At 44.2% G+C, this 23357-nt stretch overlaps 1 protein-coding gene across 10 annotated transcripts in view; it reads right to left on the minus strand.

Moving 5' to 3' along the window:
* Window positions 1–682: 682 nt before the first annotated feature.
* The window catches only part of ANKRD28 (ankyrin repeat domain 28), a 185182-nt gene continuing 162507 nt past the window's right edge, over window positions 683–23357 (minus strand). For 9 of the 10 annotated variants that reach the window (XM_008266038.4, XM_008266039.4, XM_008266040.4 and 6 more), the window contains 10 exons: window positions 22603–22690; window positions 21760–21877; window positions 21013–21232; window positions 14598–14685; window positions 14426–14509; window positions 13361–13506; window positions 12702–12784; window positions 12183–12265; window positions 9940–10031; window positions 683–3970 (listed from right to left, as the gene is read on the minus strand). In XM_008266038.4, the coding sequence (XP_008264260.2) occupies window positions 3684–3970; window positions 9940–10031; window positions 12183–12265; window positions 12702–12784; window positions 13361–13506; window positions 14426–14509; window positions 14598–14685; window positions 21013–21232; window positions 21760–21877; window positions 22603–22690 (1289 nt within the window). In that variant the 3' untranslated portion in view covers window positions 683–3683. Of the gene's footprint in view, window positions 3971–9939; window positions 10032–12182; window positions 12266–12701; window positions 12785–13360; window positions 13507–14357; window positions 14510–14597; window positions 14686–21012; window positions 21233–21759; window positions 21878–22602; window positions 22691–23357 lie in introns of those variants that run through there. The other variant, XR_011388213.1, reaches the window with a different exon arrangement.

A 23357-nucleotide genomic window follows, 5' to 3' on the forward strand; every position in this document is an offset into this window, starting at 1 on the left:
AATCTGAGTGCCACCTTCTCCATGAAGTGTCCTGCCCCACCCTCACCACGCTCTTCTTGTTCTCTGTCTTAGCAACTCATCTTCACCTCATTACCCCCACTTAGACCTTTTCTTTCTTTCTTTTTTTTTTTTGACAGGCAGAGTGGACAGTGAGAGAGAGACACAGAGAGAAAGGTCTTCCTTTTGCCGTTGGTTCACCCTCCAATGGCCACCGCGGCCGGCGCACCACGCTGATCCGAAGCCAGGAGCCAGGTGCTTTTCCTGGTCTCCCATGGGGTGCAAGGCCCAAGCACCTGGGCCATCCTCCACTGCACTCCCTGGCTACAGCAGAGGGCTGGCCTGGAAGAGGGGCAACCGGGACAGAATCTGGCGCCCCGACCGGGACTAGAACCCGGTGTGCTGGCGCCGCAAGGCGGAGGATTAGCCTAGTGAGCAGCGGCGCCGGCCACTTAGACCTTTTCATAATGAAACCATAAGCGTCTTTTAATTTCTAGGCTTTCTACTCATTCCCATCCCCAAGTCTACAGCAGACAAGCAAAAAATAGTTACTGAGTGGCTGTATTTAGATACGTTCATTCAAAGTCTAAAAGAGCTTTATCAAAAAAGATACTTGTTTTAACTGAACACTAACCAGACATTTTAAGGGAAAAGTAGTTTGCATGTAAAGAAGAGAAACACTTAATTTCTTGCATTAAAAAACTTTATTTCATTTAAAAGATCCAATATAAGCCAAATTAAACCCCGAATTTACAGCTACATGTAGTGATCTCCTGAACTAAATGGCACTGTTTGAGCTGACGTCTTGTTAAGGAGGTCATCTGCTTGTCCCACCATTTCCCCCAAAGTAGTTTTAGAGCAGAAGCTGGTATTGTTATAATACACACCAGAAATTTCAGATGTCATCTTTCATGCAGAAGTTAAAGAAAGCAAACAGGCTCTTCTGTTCTGTGCGAGGAGGATAAAACACACTAGGGAGCAGGGCCTGACTGCTTCTGACATACAAGGTGTAACGATAAAGAGCTCACTGTGGCGCTGCAGCGGTTCAAGTACTCTGTGTACTCATTCCAGCAGTACTGCTTGGTGGTCAGCTACTACTCAGGAAGTACATTGCGACTTCCCCTCCTCAGGCGCAGACCAAAGGAAGTGGCCCATCGGGCTGGGGACAGACTGTCAGAGATGCAGGCACAGAGCACCGAGATCATTTTCCCAGTGGGCTGGCGACTGCAAGAACCACTTCACGCATCTCAGTAGCCGCATCGTTTACATAAAGTGATGCAGGATCTAAGTTCTGGGCTGGGTGAGGCTAAATTAAAAACAGCCTTGTTACTTTATAGCTACACCTTGGGTGTGATTAGATGTGGTTTATCTCAAAGTGTGTCCAAGGAGTCCTGGAAATCACTTCAGCAGAGGAGTCCAACAGCCTGTAAGAGAGAAGACACGGCAGAGGCACGAGATTCATCCTCGCGACATTGTCTCTGAGGACAGACCAGGGCCCGAGACAGGAGTCGGCGGGAGGGAGGCTTCCATGCCAGCCAAGGAAGACCTTTCTAACAGCTGCCCAGCAACTGAATGGACTGCGTGTTGAGGTAGTCGCTGCAGGTGTTCAAGGTGGAAAGGGCACCTTTGTAGGAGGGACTCCTGCATTTGTTAAGAGGTTACACTGGATGAACCTCAGGTCTCTTTCAATTCTGAGATTCTAGAAAATTCCCTCAGGGAATTCAGAGGAGAATTCCTAAAAGGAAAGAGAAAGCACACATACGTATACTTTTAGAATCCTCTTGAGTTTTTTTTTTTTTTTCAAAAGGTACAATAGAAAACGCAGTCCACTGTGTTTAAAATGCATATTTACCTTCCCACTACTCAGTTAGGAAGGTTCATTATGATTTCTTTATATTATAAAGAAAAGATGGAAGATTACATTTATAATTTTTGTAAATACTTTAGAAAAACTCCTTAAAATCTAGTAGTCTCAATGCCCTAGAAACTTTATAGATTTTTAGATAATATGCACAGATACAAATACATTATTCATTAAATACAACTCACATCTGTGTTTTATTATACTCTAAAATATACAGGAATCTTGATGTACTGAAAGAGTGCAAGTAAATACAGTATTCAAGCAGTCACTATTTCTATGTACATGCTCATTAATTCTTCAAAAACCCACAAAATTATCAAATAGATCAAAATACTGTTCTGTGTTTTCACACTTTATATTCAGAAAAACCAGCTGATAATTTACAATGTCATAAAGTTTCCAGTTTCACAATACAAAAAGGATAAAATGAAATTGGATATTTTTTGCTGCAATCTATGGAACTTTTACCCAGACCTGTTCAAGCCCCCCGACGTATGCAAAATCATTTTCGCTGGGAAAGTGAGTTTATAGTAACAGCAGAATCACATAAACTGTTATTTAAAAGCCTAAACACTGGCCTTTTCTCTTTGTTATTTGAAAGGTAGTCTTCCATTTGGCAGGCAGTTTCTTCTGTCTCCCAGTAGTGACAGGTTACTAGAACATGCTGCTTTAGAGCCGTGTAGGACCTGAACGCTTTAGTGTTTTAAATCTTGTCCAATACAGAAATGCCTTCCAAGAGACCCAGTGATGCTTACTTTATGAGTATAATGGATTTGGTTCCCTTCTGATTCTTTACTTTTTCAAAACTCAAAGATCAAAATAAATGACAGCAACAAAAATCCCCCAACCCACGGTGGAGGCACAGAAGTGACGCTGAGTGACAGAGGTGTATGCAAGGGTAAGGCTGACGCTTCCGTTCCCCAGGCCCATTTCGCTGCAACAGGGCGGAACAATCTTCTGACTTCATGGATTTTTTTCCCTAGGAAATTCTTTACATTTTTAAACAAAAATAGTTCAATTTTAAATGCAAACCATTCAAAACTGGGCGATAGCTCCTACCCCACCACATGTCTATGTCATGTGTATTTCCACCCTTACTACACCCAGTCAGCTGGTTTTCAATTCTAACATTATAAAAATTGGAATTTTAAAATTTTTATGTAAAAGAAAAACATGTAAAAATACATCTGCTTTCTTTCATGGTTTAATACAGTATTGGAAAGCTTTCTTTCAGATGTTTTATTTAAAAAAATCAACACTTAAAATCAAATCTCAGCTTCATTTTCTGAAATATTAAAGTTTAGATAATGTCTCATGTTTCCCCTACCCCAGTTTCCACAAAATGGCATTCTACTGAACCTTTGAATTATTTGGTCCTTTGGCAATTTGCTGTGCACACAATGCCCACTGTACCAAACTTTTATTGCCTTTAAATGTAGCTGTAATTTTATTGGTAAAATTTGAATCTAGTGTCTTTATCCCTCTTTTTCAACAGCGTTGGCTTGTGTGAGCAGGTTAGGGTACACAGTGTCCCAAATTACTCCGGGCACTGCAAAACCAAATTAAACACTTCCACAGAGCAATCTGACATCAACATGTTTTCCTCTGGTCAAGTCTATTTCAAGATTCTAGGAGTTCCTTTTGCAAAACTTGCCTTTAAAATTATTCTTCCTAATGTCATGCCATCTCTTACATTCACTCACTGTGCGATCGTTGTTCTCGCGTGGATTTGTATGTGAATGAGAAGGTGCCTTTTTCCTGAAAAAGCACAGTTTGAAGCGTTAGTGTCAGAACTTCCTCCCTGGACCTCAGGCTCAGCCTCTCAGTAGGTCTCGGAGTCAGAGTCATTGAGCTCGTCCACGTCAGTGTAGAGGTACTCCTGCTCCCCGCCGATGTTGTTGAAACTGCAGTAGGAGCTGGGTTCATTCCTCATGATGGGCAGAGCTTCAAAGCTGACAGTTTTTGAGGTGTTGGTGTAACGGTTAATGGCATTGAATGTCAGGGATGTTAAAGGGCTACTTGATGAGACAGGCATCATTGTGGCCAAAATGAGAGCCAGGCAATCGGCCACATCCTTATTGGGAGCACAGGCCAAGGCTGGGGTGTAACCTAGAATGAAAGATAAAATCAGAAATTAATGTCTTGCCATGTATTTTACTAAATATAAGGAAATAAGCCCCCAAGGCTCCAACTTCACACATTTTAAATTACTTGGCGTATAAACTGTCTGAACCAGGGTGCTTCGCAGTTTTGCAGGAAGGAGAAAACATCACAGAAATCTAGAGTGGACAGAGCCCTTGTGGCCTGGAATAACACAAGAGGAAACCAAAGCCCAGAGATGTGCAGTCTGTGCGAGATCCCTCCCAACACAGCCACAGCCGTCGGAATTCACACAAGATGCCGGGCTAGAATACAAAGAAAGAAATTAAAACGTCTTCCCTCAGCACGGGGAGCAGAGATTTACTGTCCATTCGCAGTCGTGCAGCCCTTGCACGCTGAGAAACCTGGATGTGCATGGATTCATGATGTATGCACTGAGTGGGTCCTCCAAGCTATGTTTTCAGTGAACGGCACGAGGGCTGGCAACTCAGTGTTTCTCTTGCAGTCAGTCCACTGAAGACAAACAGCAGAGAGACCAAGACAAATGCTGCTTCTCCGACTGTTCCTTTTAAAGCAGCAGAGGAATGACCTTAGGCACAGGGCCGCACAAAGCATCAACACAGCCAACTGAGGAGGAGACACTGAGCGCTCAGTTGGAAAGACGCAGCCGGAGTGGGAGAGGAGAGGGAAGACGCGCTGTGCGGGCTCAGGCCTGCCACTCCACACGGGCTTCAACTGTTCACATTTGCTATTTTCAAAATATTTACATGAAAGAAAGAGGGAGGAGGAGGAAGGATCTATCTGCTAGTTTGCTCCCCAAATGCCCTGTCTGTACCAGCTGGGGTCAAGAAAGGTCAAGGCCATTATTTTTTAAATATTTACTTATTTAGAAAGTAGAGTTAGAAGCAGAGGCAGCGATAGATCTTCTAACTGCTGGTTCACTCCCCAAATGGTCACACCAGCCAGAGTTGTGCCAATCTGAAGCCAGGAGCCAGGAGCTTCCTCCTGGTCTCCCACGCAGGTGCAGGGGCCCAAGGACTTGGGCCATCTTCTGCTGCTTTCCCGGGCCATAGCAGAGAGCTGGATCTGAGGCCTGTATGGGATGCCGGCACTGCAAGCGGAGACTTTACCCACTATGGCACAGAGCTGGCCCCAAAGCCATTATTTTTTTATTTTAAGCCACATGGAGCTAGTAAGTATTTAGCAACAAACTTTTTTTTTTTTTTAAACAGGCAGAGTGGACAGTGAGAGAGAGCAACAAACATCTTGAAAGTCTTAGTTTACAGCTACATTCAGACACTGCTTCCTCTATTACATTTCCTCGTTTTTTAACCGTCGCAGATATGAATATAAATTTTATTTGTTTGAAAGGCAGAGAAACAGAGATCCTCCATTTGCTGCTTTGCTCCCCAAATGCTCACAACCATCAGGGCAGGGCCAGGCCAAAGCCAGGAACCTGAAACTCAACCCAGGTCTCGTATGGGGTGGCAGGGACCCAGGTACTGGAGCCCTCACCTGCTGCCTTCTGGGGTGTGCATTAGCAGGAAGCTGGAATTGGAAGCCAAGCTGGGACACCTGGACAAAGCAAGCACATGCCCCAAGTGGTATCTTAACCAGTGCACCAAATGCCTGTCCTATATATATTTACAAAGCCGTGTTATGTAAACTGCTGTATGACTTACTTGCTAACCATCATGCAGGGTAAGAGAGAACATTCCTAGCCTAACAGATTCCACATGTCCCCACCCATCACTAGCCCTCTCCCTCGTGCACAGTGGCAGCCACTATCCTGCCTGGCCAAGAGCCGCCAGTTCCTTTTCTTTCTTTTTTTTTTTTTTTTGACAGAGTGGACAGTGAGAGAGAGACAGAGAGAAAGGTCTTCCTTTTGCCGTTGGTTCACCCTCCAATGGCCGCCGCTGCAGCCGGCGCACCGCGCTGATCAGATGGCAGGAGCCAGGATCCAGGTGCTTTTTCCTGGTCTCCCATGGGGTGCAGGGCCCAAGCACCTGGGCCATCCTCCACTGCACTCCCTGGCCACAGCAGAGAGCTGGCCTGGAAGAGGGGCAACCGGGACAGAATCCGGCGCCCCGACCGGGACTAGAACCCGGTGTGCCGGCGCCACAAGGTGGAGGATTAGCCTATTGAGCCACGGCGCCGGCCATGCCAGTTCCTTTTCATTGCTGTGTAGTATTCTCCTTCATGCTCAGAGCATGGCGTAGTTACATACTTCAACGAGTGGGCACGTGGCTGTCCCCAGCCTCCTGTATGTTTCCATCCGTGCTATATGAGCGCTCGTCAATGAAACAACACTTTTCTCCCCTTTATAAAGTTTTGTCAGTGGTCAAAAGGACCAGCTGGCATCCCTGGAAAAGGAGGCAGGAGTGACCAATGGATGTGCCTATTTTCAACCAAACTGGATTTACTCCGTGGCCCACACTTCCAGCTGGGGCCCTGCTGCTGGCAACAGACCACTCATCAGATGGCCACCAATGCCTCGGACGAGAATGGGGCTGAAGAGAGTCTTGGCAAAGTTTTCTGGTCAGAATAGGACCCCAAACAGGCTCCTCTCCTCTGCAGAGGGTTGGTGTGGTCAGTTGAGAGAGACTAGAGAAGTTACTCTCAAGGTCAAGGGTCTCCTACATCCCAGGCAAATGCAATGTCTTGTCTCCTCCAGAAAAATCAAAATATAACCAACTCCATTCTCAGAGGGATCACAGGCACACTATATACTACCAGCCGCTCTGTCTCGTCTAGTAAGACTGCAGAGTACAATTAATAACCAACACTGCTGTTCTGTCAGCAGAAGCAGGAACTGAGATCAGGATGGGCCGTAACTTGTCCACTGTGGGCCACAGTTACTATCAGAGACCTTACTTAGGTTTCATTATCCTTTCTATCCCTTGTAAGACACAATCAGATGTGTAAAGTCTTGAAAATGACCCACTGAGTTACACAGCAGCAGATTTAGTGCTACTGATTCCTCAATCTATGTCCAACCTGGTGTTTATTTTGGGGCTTCAGGCCTATATGCCCAGTTGCTGACTTGGAGTTTCCACTGGACTTTTCCTGGCTGAACCCAGCACCTTCTTCATACATTCTTATTTCAATCAGTGGCACTTTGGTCCCCAGAGCTTTCCTCTTTCACCTGCCACACCTCACCACTTCTTCACCCAGTCCCTGAGTCAGCCACCTTCAGATCTCTAAATACCATCCATGTCTTTTCCTCCCCAAGGCCTCCTGCTTAATCCTGGCTTCTACCTTCATCTGTGACTCTTGTATGTACGCATTTGAAAGCCAGTGAGAAACAGAATGAATGAACGAATGAATATGACCAATCAGTCTTCCATCTGTTGGTCTACTACCCAAATGGCTACAATGACCAGGGCTGGACTAAGCCGAAGCCAAGAGCTAAGAACTCCATCTGGGCTTCCTGCATGGGTGGAACAGAGCAGCTGGGATTCAAACAGGTGCTCCTGATATGGGATGGTGGCATCACAGGTGGTTGCTTAACTCACCATGCCACAATACAGCCTCCATCTTTATTTTTTTTAAAAGGTTTATTTAAAGACAGAGTTACAGAGAGAGAGGTCTTCCATCTGCTGGTTCACTCCCCAGATAGCTGCAATGGCCAGTGCTGCACCCATCTGAAGCCAGGAGCCAGGAGCTTCTTCTGGGTCTCCCATGTGGGTGCAGGGGTCCAAGGACTTGGGCCATCTTCCACTGCTTTCCCAGGCCACAGCAGAGAGCTGGATCGGAAGAGGGGCAGCCGGGACCAGAACCGATGCCCACATGGAATGCCGGCACTTCAAGCCAGGGCTTTAACCTGATGCACCACAGCGCTGGCTGCCTACTTCCAACTTCAATGTAAATTTTTTTATTCTAGTCTTGGATTCTTTCAGATAAACTGTTGTCTTACAGTGTGCAGACCCCTGTCACTGGATCTAATGGATTAGGGCCTATTCTGTGTTACTTGCACCCTCACCTCTGCCGGCCATGTTAAATCTCTTAACAGTCTATCGTGTTTGCTTAGAACGTCCCCTCCCCACTTTGGATGGAACATGCTAGGTGTACTCCAGTCAGGCTGTTTCCAGTGCATCGCAACAGCTTCCCGCACTGTTCCGCACTGCATCCTCAGGGCGTGGCACGGTGCTTGGCACAGTCACTCCTACAGCACACATGAAGAAACTAAGAAAGTTCATGGAAACACAGAATTAACAGAGGGGCTTAATTTGGTGCAAAAAATTTTGAAATCCATTCAGTTTTCCCAGGGTATGCATCTTCCATGGACTTTAGCCACTGAAACCCCACTGTGTCCAGGCAGCGGCTCAGCGCTTTGAATACATCCCAGAAGGCAACTGACAAGCATTCTCTGCTCTTGTAGGGCTCACATTCTAGTGGGGGAAACCCACAACATAAAAAGAAAAAAGGTTAAATTATACACAGTATGTGAGGAAACAAGCCCAATAGAAAATAAAAGAGGAAAACAGAGTAGGGCAGGTTAGCAAGGACTGAACACACGGTGGTAGGGCTATGTAGCAGACCACCACACAAAGACAGTGGTCGTCAGGATAGACTTCATTGAGAAGATGAAACTTGAGCTGATCTACAATAGCTGATGGATTTCGTCAAAGAATGCTTGGAAGGCAGAGTGTTCCAGGTGGAGGAAACAGCCAGAACAGATCAGAAGGCATGTACAATGCTGCTATCGAGGGGTGGCGTGGCAGAATGGAATGATGGGAGAGAAAAATTTGGAAATGCAAGCAGGAGGGTAATGAGTGGGTCTTACGACTGAGAAACCTGAGATTCAGAGGAATAAAACGTTCCCATGTGCTTTAAAAGGATCTACCAGGGTGGTAGCCATAGATAAAAAAGTCCACTGAGTGTCAAAGAGAAGGTGTCAAGGGCAACTCCTAAGCGTCTGCTGTGTGCAACAAGGATGGGGCTGTTCTTAACTGAGACCAAGACGGGCGCCAAGAACAAGACTGTGGAAGAGGGGTCAAAAGTTCAGTTTCTGGACATGTTAGCTTTGAACTGTTTATTAGATTACCATGTGGTATTGATGATTAGGCAGGTGGATATATGAAAACAGAGATGGAGAGAAATAAATCTGGGAATTCTTAGCGTAAACGCATCCATGCTATTTAAAACAAGGTTGCAATTACCTAGGGAATCAGTTCTGCCAAAAGTTGATCTGTCCAGTACAAGAGAACTAAGAATTGACTCTCGTTTTGTTCCTCTGAATCTGTTCTCTCAGTCGTTCTAAGACCCACTTCATTACCCTCCTGCTTGCATTTCCAAATTTTTCTCTTCCATCATCCCATCTGCCATGCCGCCCCTCGACAGCGGCGTTGTACATGCATGCGCATCGTGAGAACAGCGCTGCGGTGTGTTGGGAGCAAAGACCTGACTGCAGGAGACTGAGGAGAATGAGCGAATGAGAAGGGAGTCCTCAGGAGCAGGAAAACCCGTCCTGACTAGTAGTTGTACTGCAAGAGAGAACACAGAAATACGGCAGCAGTAGAGGGATTAATAAGATATATTTTAAGATGAGAGAACTAATGTTTATATGCCAAGGGAAACAATCCAGAAAGAAAATTAAAAAATGTCACTGCACAACACTAAAGAGAAGAATTATTAAAGTGATATTCTCAAGTTGGCAAAGGGAACAGAATTTATGCATGCATGGAAGAACTGGCATCACAGAGTACACACGTCAGGGCCTCGGTGAGTTTCTTTAAACACAATCTGTGGCTACGGAGATGAACAGACATGTGAGTGCAGAGTCCATCTGTTACATGCGCTCTTCCTGCGTCCTTGCCCTTGCTCCTTTGCCAGTAAGTACTATTCACTATTAACAGTCTCTCCCTACTTTGCCAAATAAAAACTAGACCAATTTTTTTTAACTTCTAATATGGATCTAAAGATAAAAGCGTCTAGTAAGATATAGGTTAAGGGAAAAGAACGTGGAGGCTACTTACCATTTTCATCTACTGCAAGCACACTTGCTCCTTTCCCCAAAAGTTCCTGAACCACCATCGTTAGCCCGTTTCGGGCAGCAACATGCAGAGGTCTGGGGGAAAAGTAATTACACATGTATGCGTATGTACAGACACACACCTCTGGCTGTCAAACAGCATGTTGCCAAGCTGTGAGTACCCACAGATACAAACCCAAGGCAGCCAGTCCCACAGCAGGGCCTCTGTGGGGCACAACCGCCACACGTCATTCATATGTACAAGCTTAGCCCTGGGTCCCATCACAGGCTCCCACTGTCATCAATCCTGCTGTTACTTCCCATAAAGACTCATTGTTTATAAAGATTTTTCCCAGTGAATTTTTTTTAAAGTTTACTTTTTTTTCCTTTTCTTTCTTTCTTTTTTTTTTTTTTTTGACAGGCAGAGTGGACAGCGAGAGAGAGAGAGACAGAGAGAAAGGTCTTCCTTTGCCGTTGGTTCACCCTCCAATGGCCACCACGGCCGGCGCACTGTGGCTGGCCCACCGCACTGATCCGATGGCAGGAGCCAGGTACTTATCCTGGTCTCCCATGGGGTGCAGGGCCCAAGGACTTGGGCCATCCTCCACTGCACTCCCTGGCCACAGCAGAGAGCTGGCCTGGTAAAGTTTACTTTTACGTGAAAGGCAGAGTTAAAGAGGGAGAGAGAGTGCTATTGGTCCGGTTCACTCCCCAAAATGCCCGCAACAGCCAGGGCTAAGCCAGGCTGAAGTCGGGAGCCAAGAACTCCATCCAAGTCTCCCACATGGGTGGCAGGGACCCAAGTACTGGGTTATCATCTGCCATCTTCCATGGTGTGCATTAGCAAGGTTGGAAGCAGAGGCAGGACTTGAATCTGGCTACTCTGATATGGAATGTGGGTGTCCCACGTAGCAGCTTAACCTGTTGTACTATAACCTCCCTGAAACTGCATTCTCAAATTGTTTTAAGAAATGGGGTCACCCAAAAAATATGGGAGAATACAGAATAAAAACTGTACACAGCACTAGTACAGATTTTAACAGGTTTTGAAAATAGCTTACAGGTGCCATGACTAATCTTTGGACCCTCAAAGAATGTGAGTGACCCTAGGCTGTGAATCAGTATTCTTAAGATTTTTCTCTTTCCCAAGTATGAAAGCAGAATAGCAAATGGAAACCGAGAGAGGACCATTGGAAACGCTGATCTAAGATCTGTCAACTTGGAGGCTGGCTGCTCTCATGACCCAGAGTCTTTCTGGAACCTACTTAGATTATAGGCACACATGAAGCTCCTGCCTCATCTATTGCCACTGTCAAATCATATTTTTATAGCCGACACAGAACAGTACTGTTTTCCTTTAGAAAATTATATGGGTGAAGGATTGAAAGAAAATGTAGTATTGTTAATGTTCTAATAGAGTTTCAGTTCAAAAGGTTTTTTTAGTAATAAGTCTTTTGAAAAACTTTTACTTATTTATTTTCATTTTATTTGAAAACCAGAGAGGCAGAGAGAGATACAGACAGAAGGAGATCTTCTATCTGCTGGTTTACTCCCCCAATGCCTGCAACAGCCAGGGCTGGGCCAGGCTGAGGTCAGAAGCCAGGACCTCTATATCAGTCTCTCATGTTGATGGCAAGGACTCAAATAGAGTCATCACCTGCTGCCTCACAGGGTACACACAGGCAGTAAGCTAGACGCAGAAGCAGAGCCAGGACTAGAACCCAGGCACTTTAAGATGAGACGTGAGCATCCCAAGTACATCTTAACGGCTTGCCAAATGCCCGTCCTGAGTAATAGGCCTTTTAGTTGTGATGACATTAGAAATTAGTTTTGTCAACTGTAAAAACTACTTGTGGCTGATGCTATGGCATAGTGCTGGCATCCTGTATGGGTGCCAGTTAAAAGTCCCGGCTGCTGTGCCTGGGAAGGCAGCGAAGACGGCCTAAGTGCCTGGGCCCCTGCACCCATGTGGGAGGCCTGAAGGAAGATCCAGGCTCCTAACTTTGGATTGGCCCAGCTCTGGCTGTTGTGGCCATCTGGGGAGTGAACAGCTGATGGGAGACCTCTCCCTCTCTCTTTTTCTCTGTAACTCTGCCTTTCAAATAAATCTTTTTAAAAAACCCAAAACCGTTCTTTATTTTTAACTGTTTTTGTAACTAATGGAGCCTAATCTAATGGTCACATGTCAAAAAAAAAAAAAATCCAGTCTTTTTTTTTGGAATTACAGGTCAACAAAGAAGTACTCACGTTTGCAAGGCTGCATTGGTTGCATTGATGAGGTTTCTATCTGTTATCTTTTCCAATATTAACAAGGCACTAGTTTCATGACCCTAAAATTGTGGCAAAATAACTCTTTAAGAAACTTGAGCACTATTAAAAATAAATTTATATACACCCAATAATTCCCAGCTGTAATTCAATATAATATGTACAAGACCATACATGCACAAATTTTCCTGGCTAATGCCTTAAAAATTTGCCTAACTATGTGTTAGGAGTAGGGGTAGGGAGAGAGGATGAGAAGAATTTAAGAGTGAAGCAAAGATGGTAAGTATGTTCAGGCTTGTAGTCTACAACTTACTTGGCTTACTGGAGAGTTTCATGTACCATGGTGCCTAATAAGTCAGTGTTCCTATACAAGAAACCTGATGCCAATTATCATGAGAGATTTGGTCCCTGGCTCTGTCTATAGTAGTGAAGAATAAAAACTTGTAACATCACTGCTGAGCTCCACAATGAACACATGTCCCTACGGTGCGTACATACCTTGCTGCAAGCCAAATGCAGGGCGGTGTTTTTACTGTTATCTTGTAAAGTCAGATCTGCACTAGCACTGCTGACCAGCATCTCTGGGAGGAAAAAGTACATCAATTCTAAGTTTATGGACATGTTTCTTAGATTACCAATAATCACTGCAGAGAAATGAAGATATAAAGCAAGAAAAATCCCTTTCACAAAAACTTAAGTGCAAGAAAAATATAGAACACTGTATTGTCTCATAGAGTACACAGAATAACTATATTGCTGTATAAGTCATGGATAACAACAGCAGTTAACATTTATTTTGAGTCTTTCCTCAATTTTAAATGCTACTTTGCATGCTCTGTATTTACAGTCATTGATTTTGCCCCAACACCAGCTCTACAGAGGAGGCACTGCTATTTTTCTCACTTTGTGAAAGCACAGAGGCGCACAGTTGCGCATCTGGAAGTGCTGTGACTTCCATCCAGGCGGTCAGGCTCCGGGCGTGTTCTTGACCACCACGCTACACTGCCTTGCTAACCTCTTCTGTCAGTAAGGGAAATGAAAACGTTGTGCTCCTAGATGAAAAGGAGGGGTGCGAGCAGACTGAAGTGATAAAACTAGCAGAAGTCCTGGGCCTGGACTCTAAGTCACACACAAGCAGTATGCATTGTTGTCTTTACCAACGGTATTTGTTTGTCCGTTTTCTGCAGCCATCATGAGAGGCGTTTTCCCAGAAGAGTCCACAGAGTTGACTTGAGCATTGTGGCTGAGCAGCAGCTGTAAACACTCAACATGGTCTGTGAAGGCGGCCGCATGCAGAGGAGTTCTAGGACACAGAGAAATCGAAACAGAACGATGTAATCCAAAAGTTGCATATGCTGAAAAAGATCTTAATTTACGACGTGCAATTTTCCATAGTTTACATATTATTCTACCAAGAAATTGCCTAGATACAAAAAGGCTTCATAGAGCTTACTCATTTCTGCCACAGAAATGTGTACTTTTGATAATATAGAAGGCTTTAAACTAGAACTAGTATTAAAGTAACATTACATCATTAAATTCTTTGATAATTAAATTCTAACCCCAAAACCTTTTACAACTGCTGCGGCCTCTTCCAGCCATTATTCCTATTTAGAAAAGTGCTAATTTTTTAACAGGGACTTCTGAGTAACAAACATACGTCTTAAAAATGCAGGGCTGGGGGGTCAGAATCTTTGCATTAAAAAATGTTTAATAAGACTGCCATAGGTAGATAGCAAAGTCCTTTATAATGCAAAAAGATTTTACAACAGCTTATGCTTGCAAATATAAAAACTGACTTTCAATTAATAATAGATTCTCAGGGCTGGCACTGTGGCTAAGCTTCTGCCTATCTCATATGGCCGGGGTTAATGTCCCGGCTACTCCTCTTCCGATTCAGCTTTCTGCTTATGGATGGGAAAGCAATGGAATGTGGGCCCTAGCACTTGGGCCCCTGTAGCCCTCCTTGGGAAACCTGGAAGAAGATCCTGGTTCCTGGGTTTTGATTGGCCATTGCAGCCATTTGGGGAGTGAACCAGTGGATGGAAGACCTTTCTCTCTGTCTCTCCCTCTTTGTCTATAACTTTGCCTCATAAATATATAAAATCTTTTTTTTAAAGAAAAACAAATAATGGATTCTCCATAAATTCTTACATCAAGTTAGAAGCTGAACATTTTTCCTATGGAAAGTACATCTGTTTCCTGCACAGCTGAATTCTCACCTTCCTCTGGAATCTGTAGCGTTCACAATGCTGGCGCCTAACGCATCAATCAACATCTCAGCAGCACCTTCGTTGTCGTTGATTCTGTGTAAGGCAACAGGGTGATCACTCACAGCAGTGGTCTGCTTCTTGAAACATTCAACCCAAACCTGACTCACTCGGCTTTACTTACACAGCACAGTGCAACGGACTGAAAGCATTTCCTTCTGTTTTCTGGAAAACTTCCTGTTCTAAGAGAAGTTCTACACATGTCTCATGACCTGGATAGGTAAAGAAGAACCAGGTATTAAAATCTAGAAAAGGTAGTGGCAAAAGTCTCAAATGCTCAGTAGTATTCAAAGGAAGATGGTTCAGGTCCCTCCCATCCCAATTCCTGTGATCAGGTCCACTCTCCAGGGTACACCGCTGTGGTTCCACTGCTGCAGGAACTTTCTAGGCAAATGCACCCACATACATAGAAACACACTCCCTTTTTTAAAAATGCAAACGAAATACTTGGTTCTGCCACTAGCTTTTTACTAAATTGTAGAATACCCTCCTCCGGAGAGCACACATAGAAATCTTACTCTGCCACAAAGTGTGAATGCTCATCACCAATGATTTAATTTATGAATGTCTGAGGTGGCTGTTAGTTTTAAAAAGGTCTCCATGGTACTATCAGTGGGAATGGAATGGAACAGAACATACTGGCACTTTATAGAAACAAAGATTTTTGTCAGACAGGTTCCTAGAAATCATATTACTGTGGTAAAGGGCAAGCATCCTGACAAAGCCACCAGGTCCACAGTCCCTGCTTTAAATGGCAAAACCCTCTTGTTCATTTGATTCAATAAAAACAGGCTGCACAGGAACAATTTTTTAATTTAATTTTATTTTTTTTGACAGGCAGAGTGGACAGTGAGAGAAAGGTCTTCCTTTTTCTGTTGGTTTACCTCCCAAGGGCTGCTGCGGCTGGCGCACTGCACTGATCCGAAGCCAGGAGCCAGGTGCTTCCTCCTGGTCTCCCATGGGGTGCAGGGCCCAAGCACTTGGGCCATCCTCCACTGCACTCCCGGGCCACAGCAGAGAGCTGGCCTTTGGAAGAGGGGCAACCGGGACAGAATCCGGTGCCCCGACAGGGACTAGAACCTGGTGTGCTGGCGCTGCAGGCGGAGGATTAGCCTAGTGAGCTGCGGCGCCGGCCAGGAACAATTTTCCTTTTTCTTTTTTTGACAGGCAGAGTGGACAGTGAGAGAGACAGAGAGAAAGGTCCTCCTTTGCTGTTGGTTCACCCTCCAATGGCCACCATGGCCAGCGCACCGCGCTGATCCGATGGCAGGAGCCAGGTACTTCTCCTGGTCTCCCATGGGGTGCAGGGCCCAGGGCCCAAGTCCCAAGTACTTGGGCCATCCTCCACTGCACTCCCTGGCCACAGCAGAGAGCTGGCCTGGAAGAGGGGCAACTGGGACAGAATCCGGCGCCCCGACCAGGACTAGAACCCGGTGTGCCGGCGCTGCAAGGCAGAGGATTAGCCTAGTGAGCCGCAGCGCCGGCCCTGGAACAATTTTCAAGTCCAGGGAGACAGCAGCAGTGACAGCTGCGGTAGCTGACACAGCATCTCCTTGCGGCCCCACACAGCCTTCTCTGAGGGCCTCAGCGATGCACTCAGAAGCCTGTAAGAGACACAGGACTTCCTGAACACCTTCCCACGGTCTGCTCCTGCTCATTCATTGCCCGTTATGCGTGTGGCCTACAACAGTAACCATCACAATGCAAAACGCAAAACTGAAATCCAAAAGAGGAAAAAAAAAAGCAACAAAAAGCCAACACCAAACAAAAACTTTTGCCTGAAGCTTTGGGGTAGAATAACTTCCCCACCCATCAACCAATGCGATGGGACCAGCAGCACCATGGCAATGCCCACTGAAACAGCAGGCCCACAGTTCTGAACAGCAATTTGGAAAACAAGAAACTCAAACCCGATTTTTTAACTCAATTTTCAAAGCCAGGGTTTTGGCAAAAATTCCCTTATTGCTGCAAGTGAAATACTGCTTCTTTTATTCCACTAGACATTTGGAATCTGCTTTGAGAATAAATTCAGTTCCTACACAGCCTCTTTATTTTCATGGCTTAAAATCTAACAAAGTGATATTAAGTTTTCTTTGCTAATTATTCCAACATGCTCCAACAACAGCTCAACTTAAACATTATAATTGTTTCACCAAGGAAAGAGAAGTAATTTTTAGGAAGCATCTCTCTTTTTTAAAAGGTTTTATTTATTTGAGAGGTAGCGTGACAGAGACAGAGACAGAAAGGTCTTCTATCCGCTGGTTCACTCCCCAAATGGCCGAAAGGGCAGGGCTGATCTGATCCAAAGTCAGGAGCAGGAAGCTTCTTCCAGGTCTCCCACACGGGTGCAGGGGCCCAAGCACTTGGGCCATCCTCCACTGCTTTCCCAGGTCAAAGTAGAGAGCTGGATCAAAAGCGGAGCAGCCAGGACACGAACCAGCGCCCATGTGGGATGCCGGTGCCACAAGAGGAGGCTTAGCCTAGCACACCACAGTTCTGGTCCCTTTAGGAAGCCTCTTAACTGTCAGTTTTTCTTCTAATCCAGTGGTTCTCCAGTGTAGCTATTACGCCCGTCAGAAGAAACCTGTCGACGTCTAGACATTTCTGCTGTCGCGGAAGGGGATGGAGGAATGCTACTGGCACCTGGTAGGCAGAAACCAGGGTTGCTGCTAAACGTCCTGCAGTGTACAGGACAGTGCCTCCTAAGACACACTCACGGGTCCAACAGGCCAGTTCTCTCTCTGAGTATTAACTCATTACACTGCTTTAATCCCATCTCTCTAAATGTTAACTCGTCACTGAGAGAGAAACAGCAATGGAAAGCTGATCAGTATTGATTTAAGAGCCTTTCCACTGAACATGAATTAGTGTTACCTAGGAAATCCTGGGTTATACTGAGAAGGTGTATTCCAGATGGAGCAGGCATCCCATATGTGCACCAGCTTGTGTCCTGACTGATCTGCTTCCAATCCAGCTCCCTGCTAATGGCATGCAAAAAGCAGCAGCAGATGATCCAAGTGTTTGGGCCCCTGCCACTCTCGTGGGAGACCTGGAGAGGCTCCTGGCTTCTACCTGGCCCAGTGCAGCCATCTGGGGAGTGAACCAGCAGATGAAGATTCTCTCTCTATCCCTCTAACTCTGAATTTCAAAATAAATAAATCATTTTTAAACTAGTCATTCAAGAGAATTACCATTTGTCAATAAAAAGTATTGTTTTAAAAAGTTTTCACAAAATTATTTGTACTAATATGCAACATTATTTAATAAATCAATAAATATTTTAACATTTCTCAGTTTCAGTTTCTATCACTATCAATATCAGTTTCTATCAATATCAATAGACAGATTCTGAGGCTACACAATATGAGAGCGACCACTTGAGTAGAAGTAGACTGAGTAAAAGGATTTCTTGGTTACCTACAGAAATCATTAGTGGCTGAAATCAAGCCAACAATCTCACCACACTGCATCACAGTTGATAATGGACAGAAAAGTAAGCCCTGTTCATGTTTTAGTGGGTGATTCCAAGGAAGCTTACAGAATCATAAAAATTTATCAGTTTTTAAAAGGAACAAATGAGATAGTAAGGACTCAATTTCTTGATTAAATGACTACATAAACTGAAATTTTTGAACTTTTAAGTTCAGCCTGTACAGCCCGTTCTTTTCTGAAATTTGGCCACCACTTCAAGAGAAAGGTTGTTTTCTGTTCTGTTGGAGTGCTTCCAAATTCTCTTCTCCAGCCATACTAGTAATTACTAATAACCAGTCACATTGAAACCATTTTACATATTCTACTTCAAGAACACCAAGTTACAAACAGACTTTTGGCTGTAAATATGGTATTAATTTTAGACTGCCTGTACAGTCTCTTACTGCATACGGACAACACATACTTAGCTCCTTCTAGCTCAATTCAGAAACACCACAATCTTGCTACACTCTGAACATCAGACACATCTGTTAGGATCTTTCAGTGGCAACCAGGCATGTTATTCCTGCAAAATGCTGCGTCCTGAACAAAAACATGCTTGAAGAGTCTACACTGGGCGATGACAGAGCAGGGAACCTGGTGAGAAATGTGAGAGCAACTCCAAGGAGCAGTGACCACGCATTTACAACTAAATGCTCCACCTGAGGAAGAATACCCTGCTGTGTGACTTCCACTGGGGTGTGTGTCGGGGTGTTTGTGTGTGTCTAGCCGTCAGAATTTGCTTCAGAACAATTTTATAGCAATGCCCATTTTAAACAAAATTCACATTTGTGGATGTTGTCCCACTATATTAGGTATTAGGAGTTTTCCTTACACTTGTAAATATCCAGTGACATTATAAACGCAAATCAAACTCCCAAGGCAAGAATACAGTATCTTCTAGGGCTTGGGGACTACTGTTTGGTCACTTCACTATACTCATTAAAGACCAGCATTACTGAGTTGAAAAAGGAAAAAAAAAGTCAATCCCGAATGTTTTAGAGTTTTCAAAACTGCTGGTTAAGGATCTGAGGCAATGAAAAGGAAACAGATTAACCTTCAGTTTTTTGACTGAGCAATATATTTAATTATTTGTATTGTGTATACTGTGAGCACTCAGAACTGCAGGATGACCAAGAGTAACCAAAAAACAATTTTGGGGGATAGCCCAGTACTTTCTCACCATATAAGAATGGATCTCTCAACTCTGGTATAGGATTAGCATAAACATTTAAATTTATCTATGAAACATTTATTAAAATAATTTAACTGTAATTTCCCAAGATTCACATTTCTCCTCTTTGATCATAATTCCACATTCTCTGTCCTAATGGTTTCCAGCAGAAGAACCGGGAAGTAGCTGATTACAGAAAGATGGCAGACCTCCACTTTCTGGTGAGGGAGGCAGCTGATCTTAGAACAGACAGACCTGGAACCAGCACTGTGGCCTACTGGGCTAAGCCTCCGCCTGTGGAGCCGGCATCCCATATGGGTGCAGGTTCTAGTTTCTGCTGCTCCACTTCTCAACCAGCTCTCTGCTATGGCCTGGGAAAGCAGAAGATGCCAAAATGCTTGGGCCCCAGCCCCCGTGTGGGAGACCTGGAAGAAGCTCTTGGCTTCATATCGGCCCAGTTCCAGCTGCTGTGGACATTCGGAGAGTGAACCAGCAGATGGAAGACCCTTCTCTGTCTCTCCCTCTCTCTCCAATTCTACCTCTCAAATAAATAAATAAAATCTTAAAAAAAAAACCACATTTTTTAAGCAAATAGTTATATAAAGAGGTAATTCATATTTCCTTCACACTTTTAGAGAAAGTTGTTAGAAATGCAAACTATGCTTTGTAGGTATGTTGCTACAACTAAAACTTATCTCAGTGCTGTACTAAGATAAAAAAAAGAAACAAAAGCACCTCTTTTCTCTGCTAAAGCCTTAAGTCCAAACAAACTTCAACAAGACTGATGCTTACAATGTATGTAATATATGAATGTTTTCTATGATGATCAAACCTAGGGTCCTGCAAGAAGGGAAAAACTAATATATTGCTTTATTCAATAAATTATTTTAATAGTGATATTTCATGTGCCAAACTCAATTTTATCATTTACACCTTAAAAATAGCTTTCTGTCCACTCTGCCTGTCAAAACAAAAACAAAAACAAAAAAAACAAAAAAACACTTCCTGCTTCCCTGAATGACCTGCTGAGAGCCTGTGACAGGTACAGGGTAACTGCGAGCCTCTGGCCAGGCAGCAAAGCTCACCATCCAAGTGTCCAAGATCTGCTTCAAAACACTGAGCATGCGTGTCAGTGGTGAGACTGCGATGTGCTCAGAACGCACACACTGACCGCAGTTCTGACGTGATGCAGTTCATTATTTCCTCTATTCTGATCACCTTTTTCTAATGGAACAGCATTCAGGGGCCAGCACCTGCAGTGCCAGCATCCCATATGAGCGCCAGTTTGAATCCTGGCTGCTCCACTTCCGATCCAGCTCTCTGCTATGGCCTGGGAAAGCAGCAGAGGATGGCTCAAGTCCTTGGACCCCTGTACCCACATGAGAGACTCAGAGCAAGCTCCTGGCTTCAGATTGGTGTCGCTCTGGCCGTTGCGGCCATCTGGGGAGTAAATCAGCAGATGGAAGACCTCCCCCCCACCCCCACCCCCACGCCTCTCTGTAACACTGCCTTTCAAATAAATAAAATCTTAAATTTTTTTTTTAAAAGAGCAGAAGACAAAAGAACATCGTCAATACAAGCATATTATACAAAAGGTATGAAAGTATTTTAAAAATCTCTTAGGAATGCATATCTTGGTTGAACTAAAAGGTCTGAGAAAACACTTCAAAAAATTTCATGGATTATCATGAAATATCTTTGACAACTAAAGCCTTGGTTTCAGCATGGCAAAGGACAGAAGTGAGTTACAGCTACAAGGGGGGCTTGTTCCTAGGCTTTCTACTCTTAAAGTTTCCCTTATTAACATATCATTTTCCCTAGTAGCAGAATGCATGACAGCTGTCTGCTCAGCACATTTACAGGAACCTGAGGCAGTTTCTGTGGTGTACTTAACCATTGTAGCAAGCCCAGTGAAGCGCGGTGTAGCCATGATTGTCTGCGAGGGCTGGGTTTGCGTCCATTGATGCTGCTGACTGCAGCAGGGCGCCAAGGACACCAATGTGTCCACAGGCCGCTGACAAGTGTATGGGAGTTCGACCTCTGCTATCCCGGAGCAAGCACTTAGCACCATGCTGAAGCAACGCATCTACACATTCTTCATGACCCGTAACCGCCTGAAAGAAAAATAACTTGTAAATAGCTGAATCCTTGCCAACTTCAGCTAATTTAAACATTTTAAAGTCTATATTACTCACATCTTTTCACCAATTAGGGTTGTTTATAATTTTCTCAGTAATCTAGTATTTTTATTGAAAGTGGCTTAACAATCCAGTTAAGCAGAACCACAAAAGTAGTATGAAAAATAGGGAGATATAATCCAGTAAAAATAATGAAGTTGAAAAGTTAAAATAAAGATATGTAAGGAAATAGCTGAGATAATGGGAAAAACTCAAATTGCTATTAATTCTACTCAAGGTTTTTAGGCTTTTATAATTTTCTTCCAGCATTACTGTTCTCTGGATTAAGTTATGCTTTGTAATTACTTAGACTCATATAAAACAAAGTTACTGGGGGAACAGATAATCCCTAAGATCCTGTAAGTAAAAAGCCAGTAAACATGACTTGGTAACAGTTTAATGAAGAAAAGTCCACAGCCTAGTTTTATATACTAAGAGGCTGGGAGACGAGGCATTCTGCTTACCCCTCTGTGCAGGGCCGTCCTTCCCCACTTGTCTTTGGCATCCACGTTGGCTCCCTTGTTCAGCAGTGAGTAGACACAGTCCGTGTGCCCGTTGAGAACAGACAGCATCAGAGGCGTCCTGGGCAAGAACAGCGACACGTTCAGCGCCACCACTTAGGACTGCACTCTGAACACAGTCAAACCACACGATGGCCTGGTTTCCCAGCACGCCGCTCTCCGGTGCAGCTTTGAATTACGCTTACATTTAAACACTGCATTTGGGGGCAGCACACATGCTCCCTTGCCCATTCAAGCTGACTCCCACAGATTTTATCCCTCCGGAGGACAAAAACCCAATGCCAAAAGACCCAAGAATCAGGGATATGGAGTGCTGTTCTTTCCCTGTCTGAAACCTGCCTCTGTATCTTGCAGATGAGTGCTCTGTGAAGGTGTCTGAGGGGACACTCAGGACTGAGGTGGTGAGGACCGATGGGCAGGTGCTGGGCGCAGCACCTAAGTTGCCACACGGGACCTTCCACATCCCACACTAGAATGCCTGGTTTGAGTACTAACTACTCCACTTCCATTCCAGCTTCCTGTTACACCTTGGGAGTTAGCAAATGATGTGGCTCAAGCACTTGGGTCCTTGCCACCCATATCAGAAACCAGTGAAAAAGACCCAGGCTTTGGTTTGTAGTAGTGGACATTAGAGGAATCAATCAAACAAAAAAGAATTCAGTTCTCTTAAAATGAAGATACTATGTTTGATGCTGCTCAGTAACATATATGACAGATTTACTCAAACAGGAGCATATGAAAACTAACAGTTATCCCAAAAGTAACTTAAAAGTTACTGAAACTTACTGTCCATTTCCATCTTGAATATCTACCGCATTCTGTGGTTCTGCATTTCCTATTAACAGCCGTAAGCATTCCGAATGACCATTTGTTGCTATAAAGTGAAATTTTGAAATTTTATTATACAATGATAAAAATAAAAAATGTACACCTACAGCACATTTTCTAGTATTTAATCTGGGGACTGAATTTAATATGAAATAATAAAAGCTACAGGTACAAAGGAAGTTCTACTGCCTCAGGACAGTCAGCACAGCTCTCTTCCACTGAAACTCCCACCCTCAGCATCTGTGAGCTAATGGAATGCTCATTTTATATAACTTTCTGGTGCTGTGATCAGGGCAAGCAGCCTGCTTGCAGTCAATGGGTGAAATCACGTTAGACCAACAACCCCGTTCTCTTTGCCTGTGATCAGTTAAGGTGAGCACATGGTCCAGACTTGACCACTGGGATTTTGAAGTCCACAAGGCTTCTGGGAAATACCTTTATGTTTGATAATGGAAACACCCCTCTTTCTTGATTTTGGATGGGACCCTGTAAAGAAGCAGTGACTATCCTGCAACACCAACACAAAAGGCAGGCATCTGAAGAGTGAACTAGCAGATGAGAGCTTGTTCTGTCTCTCAAATAAGTAAGTTAAACCCTTGCACGCCCACTTTTTTTTTTTTTTTTTTTAATAAAATAAAAAGAGTAAGAGAATTTGGCCCAGGAGGAATAAACCAAACCTGGAAATGCTTCTAACTCTGGCCATTTTTTAAAAT

The sequence above is a fragment of the Oryctolagus cuniculus genome, chromosome 4, assembly GCF_964237555.1.
Source record: "Oryctolagus cuniculus chromosome 4, mOryCun1.1, whole genome shotgun sequence".
Taxonomy (NCBI): domain Eukaryota; kingdom Metazoa; phylum Chordata; class Mammalia; order Lagomorpha; family Leporidae; genus Oryctolagus; species Oryctolagus cuniculus.